The sequence below is a fragment of the Salmo salar genome, chromosome 29, assembly GCF_965601325.2.
Source record: "Salmo salar chromosome 29, fSalSal1, whole genome shotgun sequence".
NCBI classification, from domain to species: Eukaryota; Metazoa; Chordata; class Actinopteri; order Salmoniformes; family Salmonidae; genus Salmo; species Salmo salar.
In genome coordinates, this window is record NC_138319.1 from 5,696,808 (window position 1) to 5,709,399 (window position 12,592).

At 40.9% G+C, this 12,592-nt stretch overlaps 1 protein-coding gene across 1 annotated transcript in view; it reads right to left on the reverse strand.

Moving 5' to 3' along the window:
* Positions 1 to 12,592, reverse strand: part of LOC106590046 (cadherin-18) — a 215,459-nt gene that overhangs the window by 30,687 nt on the left and 172,180 nt on the right. The window contains exons 6-8 of the mRNA XM_014180558.3: positions 11,849 to 12,036; positions 10,746 to 10,999; positions 7,273 to 7,409 (exon numbers count right to left, since the gene is read on the reverse strand). Of these exons, the coding sequence (XP_014036033.3) occupies positions 7,273 to 7,409; positions 10,746 to 10,999; positions 11,849 to 12,036 (579 nt within the window). The remainder of the gene's footprint in view (positions 1 to 7,272; positions 7,410 to 10,745; positions 11,000 to 11,848; positions 12,037 to 12,592) is intronic.

The following is a 12,592-nucleotide window of genomic DNA, read 5'->3' on the forward strand; positions in this document are numbered from 1 at the left end:
CCATTGGCAAACTTAATGAAGGTGTTGGGGTCGTGCCTGGCCGCGCAGTCATGAGTGAACAGAGAGTACAGGAGGGGACTGAGCATGTACCTCTGAGGGGCCCCTGTGTTGAGGATCAGCGTGGCGGATGTGTTGTTACCTACCCTTACCACCTGGGGTGGCTCGTCAGGAAGTCCAGGATCCAGTTGCAGAGGGAGGTGCTTAGTCCCACGGTCCTTAGTTTATTGATGAGCTTTGAGGTCACGATGGTGATGAACGCTGAGCTGTAGTCAATTAATAGCATTCTCACATAAGTGTTATTTTTGTCCAGGTGGGAAAGGGCAGTGTGGACTGCCAGAGAGATTGCATCATCTGTGAATCTGTTGGGGCGGTATTTAAATTGGAGTGGGTCTGGGGTATCTGGGATAATGGTGTTGATGTGAGCCATGACCAGCCTTCCATAGCACTTCATGGCTACAGACGTGAGTGCTACGGGTTGGTAGTCATTTAGGCAAGATGCCTTAGTGTTCTTGGGCACAGGCACAATGGTGATCTGCTTTAAACATGTTGGTATTACAGACTCGGACAGGGAGAGTTTGAAAATGTCAGTGAAGATACTTGCCAGTTGGTCAGCACATGCTCGGAGCACACGTCCTGGTAATCCGTCTGGCCCTGCGGCCTTGTGAATGTTGACCTGTTTTTAAGGTCTTACTCACATCAGCTGCGGAGAGCATGATCACACAGTCTTCCAGAACAGCTGGGACTCTTTATTTTTTTATTTCACCTTTATTTAACCAGGTAGGCTAGTTGTGAACAAGTTCTCATTTACAACTGTGACCTGGCCAAGATAAAACAAAGCAGTTCGACACATACAACAACAGAGTGATACATGGAATAAACAAACATACAGTTTATAATACAGTAGAAAAAGTCTATATACAGTGTGTGCAAATTAGGTAAGATAAGGGAGGTAAGGCAATAAATAGGCCATGGTGGTGAAGTAATTACAATATAGCAATTAAACACTGGACTGAATAGATGTGCAGAAGATGAATGTGCAAGTAGAGATACTGGGGTGCAAAGGAGCAAGATAAATAAATAAATACACTATTGGGATGAGGTAGTTGGATGGGCAATTTACAGATGGGCTATGTGCAGGTGCAGTGATCTGTGAGCTGCTCTGACAGCTGGTGCTTAAAGCTAGTGAGGGAGATATGAGTCTCCAGCTTCAGTGATTTTTGCAGTTCGTTCCAGTCATTGGCAGCAGAGAACTGGAAGGAAAGGCAGCCAAAGTAGGAATTGGCTTTGGGGGTGACCAGTGAGATATACCTGCTGGAGTGAGTGCTACGGGTGGGTGCTGCTATGGTGACGAGTGAGCTGAGATAAGGCGGGGATTTACCTAGCCAAGACTTGTAGATGACCTGGAGCCAGTGGGTTTGGTGACGAGTATGAAGCGAGGGCCAGCAAACGAGAGTGTACAGGTCGTAGTGGTGGGCAGTATACAGGGCTTTACAGTAAAACTGTATCCAATTTGTTGAGTAGAGTGTTGGAGGCTATTTTGTAAATGACATCGCCGAAGTCGAAGATCGGTAGGATGGTCAGTTTTACACGAGTAAGTCTGGCAGCATGAGTGAAGGGTGCTTTGTTGCAAAATAGGAAGCTGATTCTAGATTTAATTTTGGATTGGAGACGCTTAATGTGAGTCTGGAAGGAGAGTTCACAGTCTAGCCAGACACCTAGGTATTTGTAGTTGTCCACATATTCTAAGTTAGAACCGTCAAGAGTACTGATGCTGGACGGGTGGGCAGGTGCGGGCAGCAATCGGTTGAAGAGCATGCATTTAGTTTTACTTGCATTTAAGAGCAGTTGGAGGCCACGGAAGGAGAGTTGTATGGCATTGAAGCTCGTCTGGAGGTTAGGTAACACAGTGTCCAAAGAAGGGCCAGAGGTATACAGAATGGTGTCGTCTGCGTAGAGGTGGATCAGAGAATCACCAGCAGCAAGAGAGACATCATTGATGTATACAGAGAAGAGTCAGCCCGAGAATTGAACCCTGTGGTACCCCCATAGAGACTGCCAGAGGTCCCGACAACAGGCCCTCCGATTTGACACACTCAACTCTATCAGAGAAGTAGTTGGTGAACCAGGCGAGGCAGTCATTTGAGAAACCAAGGCTGTTGAGTCTGCAGATAAGAATGTGGTGATTGACAGAGTCGAAATCCTTGGCCAGGTCGATGAATATGGCTGCACAGTAATGTCTCCTATCGATGGCGGTTATTGTATTGTTTAGGACCTTGAGCATGGCTGAGGTGCACCCATGACCAGCTCTGAAACCAGATTGCATAGTGGAGAAGGTACAGTGGGATTTGAAATGATCGGTGATCTGTTTATTTAAATTGGCTTTCGAAAACTTTAGAAAGGCAGGGTAGGATAGATATAGGTCTGTAGCAGTTTGGGTCTAGAGTTTCTCCCTCTTTGAAGAGGTGGATGATCGCGGCAGATTTCCAATCTGTTGGAATCGCAGACGACATGAAAGAGAGTTTGAACAGGCTAGTAATAGGGGTTGCAACAATTTCGGCAGATCATTTTAGAAAGAAAGGGTCCAGATTGTCTAGCCCGGCTGATTTGTAGGGGTTGCAACAATTTGCAGCTCTTTCAGAACATCAGCTATCTGGATTTGGGTGAAGGAGAAATGGGGGAGGCTTGGGCGAGTTGCTGTGGGGGTGCAGGGCAGTTGACCGGGGTACGTGTAGCCAGGTGGAAAGCAAGGCCAGCCATAGAAAAATGCTTATTGAAATATTCAATTATAGTGGATTTATCGGTGCTGACAATGTTTCCTAGCCTCAGTGCAGTGGACAGCTGGGAGGAGGTGCTCTTATTCTCATGCATGTTTCAATGTTAGTTGCCTCGTCTGTTAACCTGTTATGGCTAGGGGGCAGTATTTTCACGGCTGGATAAAAAACGTACCCGATTTAATCTGGTTACTACTCCTGCCCAGTAACTAGAATATGCATATAATTATTGGCTTTGGATAGAAAACACCCTAAAGTTTCTAAAACTGTTTGAATGGTGTCTGTGAGTATAACAGAACTCATATGGCAGGCAAAAACCTGAGAAGATTTCATGCAGGAAGTGGCCTGTCTGACAAGGTGTCGTTCTTCTTGTCTCTGTTTATTGAAGAGTGAGGATCTTAGCTGTCCCGTGACACTTCCTACGTCTCCCATAGGCTCTCAGAAGGCGGCAAAACGCTGAATCGTGGCTTTGCAGGCTCTGGCTGAAACAAAGTAGCGCGTTTGGGTAGTGGCTGGTTACAGTACTGTGAGACTCAGGCTCGTGCCCGCGTCGACCGAAAGCTTTGTTTTCTTTCCTCTGTTTAGCTAAATGGACATTCCCGGTCGGAATATTATCGCTTTTCTACGAGAAAAATGGCATAAAAATGGATTTTAAACAGCGGTTGACATGCTTCGAAGTACGGTAATGGAATATTTAGATTTTTTTTGTCACGAATTGCGCCATGCACGCGACCCTGATTTACCATTTCGGATAGTGTCTGGGACGCACAAACAAAACGCCGCTATTCGGATATAACGATGGATTATTTTGGACCAAACCAACATTTGTTATTGAAGTAGCAGTCCTGGGAGTGCATTCTGACAAAGACAACAAAAGGTAATCAAACTTTTATAATAGTAAATCTGATATTGGTGAGTGCTAAACTTGCCGGGTGTCTAAATAGCTAGCCCGTGATGTCTGGGCTATGTACTTAGAATATCGCAAAATGTGCTTTCACCAAAAAGCTATTTTAAAATCGGACATATCGAGTGCATAGAGGAGTTCTGTATCTATAATTCTTAAAATAATTGTTATGCTTTTTGTGAACGTTTATCGTGAGTAATTTAGTAAATTGTTAGCAAATTCCCCGGAAGTTTGCGGGGGGTATGCTAGTTCTGAACGTCACATGCTAATGTAAAAAGCTGTTTTTTGATATAAATATGAACTTGATTGAACAAAACATGCATGTATTGTATAACATAATGTCCTAGGTGTGTCATCTGATGAAGATCATCAAAGGTTAGTGCTGCATTTAGCTGTCTTCTGGGTTTTTGTGACATTATATGCTAGCTTGAAAAATGGGTGTCTGATTATTTCTGGCTTGGTACTCTGCTGACATAATCTAATGTTTTGCTTTCGCTGTAAAGCCTTTTTGAAATCGGACAGTGTGGTTAGATAAAGGAGAGTCTTGTCTTTAAAATGCTGTGAAATAGTCATATGTTTGAAAAATTGAAGTTTTTGTATTTTTGAGGAATTTGTAATTCGCGCCACGCCTATCATTGGATACTGTAGCAGGTGTTCCGCTAGCGGAACGTCTAGATGTAAGAGGTTTTAAGCTCGTGTCACTGGGAAACTCTCGGCTGTGCTTCCCTTTGTAGTCTGTAATGGTTTGCAAGCCCTGCCACATCCGACAAGTGTCAGAGCCGGTGTAGTACGATTCGATCTTAGTCCTGTATTGACACTTTTCCTGTTTGATGGTTAGTCGGAGGGCATAGTGGGATTTCTTATAAGCTTCTGGGTTAGAGTCCCGCTCCTTGAAAGTGGCAGCTCTAGCCTTTAGCTCAGTGCGGATGTTGCCTGTAATCCATGGCTTCTGGTTGGGGTATGTACGTACGGTCACTGTCGAGACGACATCATCAATGTTCTTATTGATGAAGCCATTGACTGACATGGTGTACTCCTCAATGCCATCGGAGGAATCCCGGAACATATTCCAGTCTGTGCTAGCAAAACAGTCCTGTAGCCTAGCATCTGCTTCATCTGACCACTTTTTTATTGATTTAGTCACTGGTGCTTCCTGCTTTCATTTTTGCTTGTAAGCAAGAATCAGGAGGATAGATTTATGGTCAGATTTGCCAAATGGAGGGCAAGGGAGAGCAATGTGTGTTTGGAGAAAAGGTGGTTCAGAGTTTATTTTTCTCCTCTGGTTGCACATTTAACATGCTGATAGAAATTTGGTAAAACGGATTTAAGTTTCCCTAAATTAAAGCCCCCGGCTACTCGGAGCGCCGCCTCAGGGTAAACGTTTTCTTGTTTGCTTATGGCGGAATACAGCTCATTCAATTCTGTCTTAGTGCCAGCCTCTTACTGTAGTGGTATGTAAACAGCTACGAAAAATACAGACGAAAACTCTCTCGGTAGATAGTGTGGTCTACAGCTTATCATGAGGTACTCTACCTTAGGCGAGCAATAGCTCGAGACTTCCTTAGATATCGTGCACCAGCTGTTATTTACAAAAATACATATTCCACCGCCCCTTGTCTTACCAGACGGCGCTGTTCTATCCTGCCGGTGCAGCGTATAACCAGCCAGCTGTATGTTGATAGTGTCGTCATTCAGCCACAACTCCGTGAAGCATAAGATATTACAGTTTTGAATGTCCCGTTGGTAGTTTAATCTTCCTCGTAGGTTATCTATTGTATTGTCCAAAGATTGCACGTTTGCTAGCAGAATGGAGGGATGTGGGGGTTTATTCGATCCTTACGAATTCTTAGAAGGCAGCCCGCCTTCCGGCCCCGTTTTCTCCACCTCCTCTTCACGCAAATCACGGGGATCTGGGCCTGTTCCTGAGAAAGCAGTATATTGTTCGCGTCAGACTCGTTAAATGAAAAAAAAGGATTCTGTCAGTCCTTGGTGAGTAATCACAGTCCTGATGTCCAGAGGTTATTTTCAGTCATAAGAGATGGTAGCGGCAACAATATGCACAAAATAAGTAAAAAAATAACTTACAAACAATGCAAATAAACAAACAAAAAAACACAATCTGTTGGGGGGCACGAAAAAGTCTGCCTTCTCCGTCGCCATTTTATGTATACCTCATTTCCATGGTAATTATCTTTAGTGTGATACCCATTATCTAGCTTAAGTGGTGCAGTTAGAATGATATGCCGTTCAAAAATTATAGTATACACTGTATGTAAAAATGAATCCCTTTCAATATTCATAGTAGCATGAAGAGTTCTTATATATCTTGACATGTATATCATGACGTTTTATATGAGATGTACAATCTCAATTATTTACAATACAATTCAAGTGGAAATAATAGCGAGAGTTATGCTTATTCCTTCCAAATAACAGCAGTTATAATGGTTTACTAGCTTCATCAGACACCTACTTCACCAGCTGTAAGACTGAAGTGCTAATTCTGTGCAGGAGATATAAACAAATTGAAAGCTTTTTAAAATGTCATTTTTGCAACTCTCATGGAGCAATTTTGCAACTATTAATGACTCATGCATAATGATACACTTTTAAAGGCAAATATATTATGGAAATGAAACAACAGTAAATATGTTCAATAAAATGTGCTATGAATAAACTGTTAAAAGCTTTGGAACCTCCGCCAAACACACTCTCTATAGTCGTGCTTTAGATTTCAGAACAGCATTTTGGAAATGGCAACAAAAATTGCATAACCAGAATAGTAGTGTTTTAATGTAAGTTGTAAAACACAATAACATATAATTTTGATCACCATTAAATATTAATATGACAGTCATTAAAGGATCATGTGTTTGTACCCCAAACAGCATCATTTGTCTGATTGTCTGTAATTATGGTATGGGAATAATAATAATGCAAGTGGTTTCTTGCATCAAACAACACAACAACATTTTCAGTCACTTCCTTGTCTGAAGGACAAGTGGATAAACAGGTTAATGTCAAGCCCTGCATGCTTGATGTCAAGCCCTGCAAGTCTGATGGAATGTAGGTCTACATTGAAGACCACACATTGGCTGCTACTGTAGGCTGAATGATAGAACAGCAATTTCCATGTTAAAATGTTATGGGATACATTTTCTCCACTGTTTTTGATGGTAAGCCACTCTGGTAGGCCTACATTATGATCAAATAGCCACGGTAGCCTACTTGGCCACTCGTACTTAAAGCTGGTATAGCCACAGTGTTCATAGTAAATGCGTGCTGGAAGTTGCACAGAACTACTTGTCTCTGTGCCATTATCAGTTACGGAGGTAAAACCATAAGTAAATGGTTTGTGAAAAGGCTAAAGGAAATGCTAATAGATTGCATAAGATCAGAACAAGAAAAGATACATTGATTGACTCTTCACAAACCTCAACTATACCAGTGTGATTTTGATAACTCCTCCAAAAGCTCTACAGATTTGATATTTTAAGCTTGAGGATATCCCTCCCCCATAGACATATGCATGCAAACGTACACACACGCACACACACACACACTGCTGCAGTATGAATGGAAACCCTGGGTACCTACCAACTTCTGAAGCTATCACAGTGATGTTATGCCATGGCTTGTCCTCCCGGTCCAGACTCTGGGTAGTCTTTATAACTCCGCTGTCCATGTCGATGTTGAAATACTTATCGCTGTGCTCACTGTGGTCGATGAAATACCTATTTTGAGAAAGGAGGCTTACATGAACACCGCATTTGCACAGTCTAGGAAACTTTTCAAGCAGACCTGAGGAAATGGGAAATGCATTACAATGCAAAAATAAATTACTCTTGCAGGGTTGATGTCAAACATATCTCTGTGTGCCATGGAGTCTACGGTCAACAGTGCAATGGGTTTGTTTCAGACACTACAGTGCTTGCATCCCAATGGCACCCTATTCCCTATATACAGTACCTTGCAAAAGTATTCACCCCCTTGGTGTTTTTCCTATTTTGTTTCATTACAACCTATAATTTAAATGTATTTTTATTTGGATTTCATGTAATGGACATACACAAAATAGTCCAAATTGGTGAAGTGAAATTAAAAATTACTTGTTTAAAAAAATGATGCAAAATAAAAAACTGAAAAGTGGTGCGTGCATATGTATTCACCACCTTTGCTATGAAGCCCCTAAATAAGATCTGGTGCAACCAATTACCTTCATAAGTCACAAAATTAGTTAGATTGCACACAGGTGGACATTATTTAAGTGTCACATGATCTGTCACATGATCTCAATGTATATATACACCTGTTCTGAAAGGCCCCAGAGTCTGCAACACCACTAAGCAAGGGGCACCACCAAGCAAGCAGCACTATGAAGACCAAGGAGCTCTCCAAACAGGTCAGTGACAAAGTTGTGGAGAAGTACAGATCAGCGGAGATTGGAGTATCTGTCCATCGGACCACTTTAAGCCGTACACTCCACAGAGCTGGGCTTTACAAAAGACTGGCCAGAAAAAAAGCCATTGCTTGAAGAAAAAAAATAAGCAAACACGTTTGGTGTTCTCCAAAAGGCATGTGGGAGACTCCACAAATATATGGAAGAAGGTACTCTGGTCAGATGAGACTAAAATTGAGCTTTTTGGCCATCAAGGAAAAGGCTATGTCTGGTGAAATCCCAACACCTCGCATTACCCTGAGAACTCCATCCCCTGGTGGTGGCAGAATCATGCTGTGGGGATTTTTTTCATCGGCAGGGAGTGGGAAACTGGTCAGACTTGAAAGAATGATGGATGGCACTAAATACAGGGAAATTCTTGAGGGAAACCTGATTCAGTCTTCCAGAGATTTGAGACTGGGACGGAGGTTCACCTTCCAGCAAGACAATGACCCAAGCATACTGCTAAAGCAACACTTGAGTGGTTTAAGGGGAAACATTTAAATGTCTTGGAATGGCCTAGTCAAAGCTCAGAATGGCTTAGTCAAAGCTCAGACCTCAATCCACTTGAGAATATGTTGTATGACTTAAAGATTGCTGTACACCAGCGGAACCCATCCAACTTGAAGGAGCTGGAGCAGTTTTGCCTTGAAGAATGGTCAACAATACCAGTGGTTAGCTGTGGCAAGCTTATAGAGACATACCCCAAGAGATTTGCAGCTATAATTGCTGCAAAAGGTGGCTCTACAAAGTATTGACTTTGGGTGGGTGAATAGTTATGCACGCTCAAGTTTTCTTTTTTTTGTCTCATTTCTTGTTTGTTTCACAATAAAAAATGTTTTGCATCTTCAAGGTGGTAGGCATGTTGTTTAAATCAAATGATACAAACCCCCCAAAAATCTATTTTAATTCCAGGTTGTAAGGCAACAATATAGGAAAAATGCCAAGGGGGTGAATACATTCACAAGCCACTGTAGTGCACTACTTTTGACCAAAGAAGTGCACTATATAGGGAATAGGGTGTCATTTGGGATTCAGCCAGTCAATGCTTTGTTCAGGACACTACTGTTGAAGACTTACTAAAATTGGTCAACAGCAATTATCCAGGGCTCTTTAAAGATAGGAATGTTTTGTGTAATAATATTTTGATATGTGATAGTAACATTGTATTAATGGTCTTCCACCGGTTCTCCACAGTCTTTACTGTCATTAAAATGCATCGAAAGACGTCTTGAACAGAGAACAAGAACTTTGTTCATGTATGCTTATGTTCCTTATAAGACTGTTATTATGTATGAAATGAACACAATGTGTGGTTGGTAATTTGTCTTTTAATTTCCATTTGCACCACTAATTCAGCAATGGTTGTCAGAAATAATATATGTTGGCAATTTTATATTGTCAACATTTGCTAATGTCCTATGCTCCTTGTAGGAGACAAGTGTTTAGGTCAAGTGAGTCAAGCACAGAGCTTTATAAAAAATATGTTAGTACTATGAAAGAAGACCATCTACAGTGCACTACAAGTATGACTCAGGTTATTAAATGTCTCACTTACAGAGGGACATGAAACTGTCAGAACAAACCAAACTACTGGCCTTGTTTCCTTGTATCTCAAAGGAACATAGCTAAAACATGAGGCAAAAGCAACATCAGCGATCAAAGAGAAAGAGACTGCTATCTGCCCCTACTGCATTTTGACATACGCCATCCGTCAACCGCCAACACAAGGAATATTCTTCTGTGGCATTGTTGTTTTTTCTATCTTTTATTTTTCCCAGTTCAAATGGATGTCATCCAAACATTTCCCATTTTCTCTTTCTGTCTGGTGGAGAACAGCGAGAGAGCTGTAAGACTGGATGAGGGGGAGGTATCCCACCAAGACCCTTTCATATGTAGATTTCCTTTTTGTTTACCACAAATCCCTTTAAAATATCTTAAGATTCTTATGTTGAATCAACCATTCTTATTATATATTTTTAGACTGTCTGTGCCTCTATCTCTCCTTGAACATGTATTATAGATACATATTTCTTCATAAAGGGGCAGAGCTTGTCTTTTGCAGATATGGCGGAAAGAGAAATGGGCACAATAACACGTGAAGGGACTGAGATTCAGTGCTTAATGCAGTTGAAGATTTCCCTATGCCCCATATGTACGGCATAAGTTCTTGTATCATGTAATAGGGACTATTAGATTGCAATCTATTGGTGTATGGGTAATATATCTGATATGGGTTTATGACACAACTCCCTCTTCATTTCTTGAAATGCGAAAATGAATTCAAGGTTTTTAGAGGCTGAATGGACTTAAGCTTTTTGACATGATAGTGGGTGCAGAGGCAGTTTAGTTTTTTTGGGGGGATGATTATAATGTCTTAGGGCACCTGAATAGATGTATATGTATGTAAACAGTTGTACTAACAGTACAATATGTGTGCATGATGTCTGTACATGTACAGTATATATTATATCGTAAAACATAAGAGTGCACACAGTATATTGATAGTGTTAGCAGATCCTGTACTATCCATGCTTCGGATGCAGTGCACTGGTCAAACGTAGTCCACTTTATAGGGAATAGGGTGTCATTTGGGATGCTAAAAGGGAATACATTGGCTCCAAGCTCTTACCTGACATGACTGTTTTTGCTGTCTGGATCCCTGGCAGTTACAGCCCCCACCTCTCTACCAATCCGAGCATTTTCATAAACATCCATGATGTAATAGTCCATAGAGAATACAGGCGGTTCGTCCACATCTCCCACAGTGATCTTTAGGGTGGCAGTATCTTTGAAAGGACCAAGGTAGGAAAAAAGAGGCTCCAAGTGGCTATTCACTCCCTCAATTTGAAGGGTGTATGTCTTCTTCTTCTCGTAGTTCAGTGGCTGTGTGTCCAGGAAAAAGGCACCAGCAAAATATGCAGGATTAGAAACAGACTTCATTACACTTGTGTACCATGTAATTACAATGCAAGTAGCCTACTAAAGTACTATATAAAATGTTAATAGTTTTTTTTTACAAAAATATTAACAGCATTATTACACAGGAATAGAGCATCTACTCTCTTCTCCCAAAGTGTGCACTGTGGATTTTTACAATGGTGGAAACTTCCTTCAACCAATCCTTACACCAATCCTATGTTGTTATATCGTTAAAGGTGAGTGTGCAAGTGCAAATGGTTGAACATCTTCCTTAAAGTGATTCAATGGGATCTTAAAGGATTTTTCCGCTATTTTTAACCAAATCTCTATTTTGTATGAAAATGGAATGTTATAGAAGGGTCGAGACACTTTTTTAGCGACACATTGGTGATACGAGTAATGAGAAAGCACGTGCATGTTCACACACGGAAATGTATTGTTCGAGTCCAACAAAATGAAACATAATGTTACAGATAGAGTTTAGAATTACACAATTTCATGTGTACAACATCTAAAGACCTGCATCCCTATATTGAGAGCTTTGCTTTGAGGAAGTCTATTGTGGGTGGGGTAAGTTTCTCAAAAGTCCTTTAAGCACTTACAAAATCATAACATATCATACAAATTAAAACAACAAAACAAATGTATATATATATATATATATATATATATATATATATATATATATATATATATATATATATATATATATATATATATATACCACATGAAATGGTCGGGGACCCGTTTTGGCTTGTGAGCGCTACTTTCAAAACTACTGGCTGAAATCATACTTAATACTCTGTTGTTTACCTTCTTGAGGCTGATGATTCCCTCCCTGGTGTCCCTGTCAGTGTTGATGGAGAACATGGCTGCTCCTTCTGAGTTGATGATGCTGTACTTGATCTCTGCATTGACTCCAAGGTCCTCGTCATTGGCTTTTATCTTCCCCACTGGCTTGCCAACCTGGGCCGACTCAGGGACGTAAAGCTGGTAATTTTCTGTTGATCATGAGCATAACAATGCAGCCATTTAGAAAACTCTTAACATCACTAGTTGGTGACATATTTTGGGCTGATTGTCCAAATGATTATGTATTTTAGCTGTCTCACCCAGAAATGACTTTACAGATGCTCCTTGAATTGCTACTTAATGCCCTTTTGAAATCATGTCAGAATGCTTGACTCAACATTTAGACCTGAAATGTGTCTGAGGGCACTTTAATAGTGTTGACTTTAACTCTTACAAACTTCGACTGATTGAACTATAACTGTACAGATGGTCAGTGTTCTTACAGCACCATAACATTAAAATGTCCAAGCAATTTCTTTTTGTTGCCTGCATGGCATTTGATGAGGTCCATTTTGAGACCAAATGCCATATAAATATTTGATTATTATTACATGATAGGATAGATAAAAAAATACATTATATTATAATTCATAATTGGTGCGATTTTAGTCAATGCTATGCTCATCTAACTAACGTCTGTTGAACATCTGTTATATATTAAAGATGGAGCCTACTGACAGTCAATTAAAGCCGATGCGTTTCTAT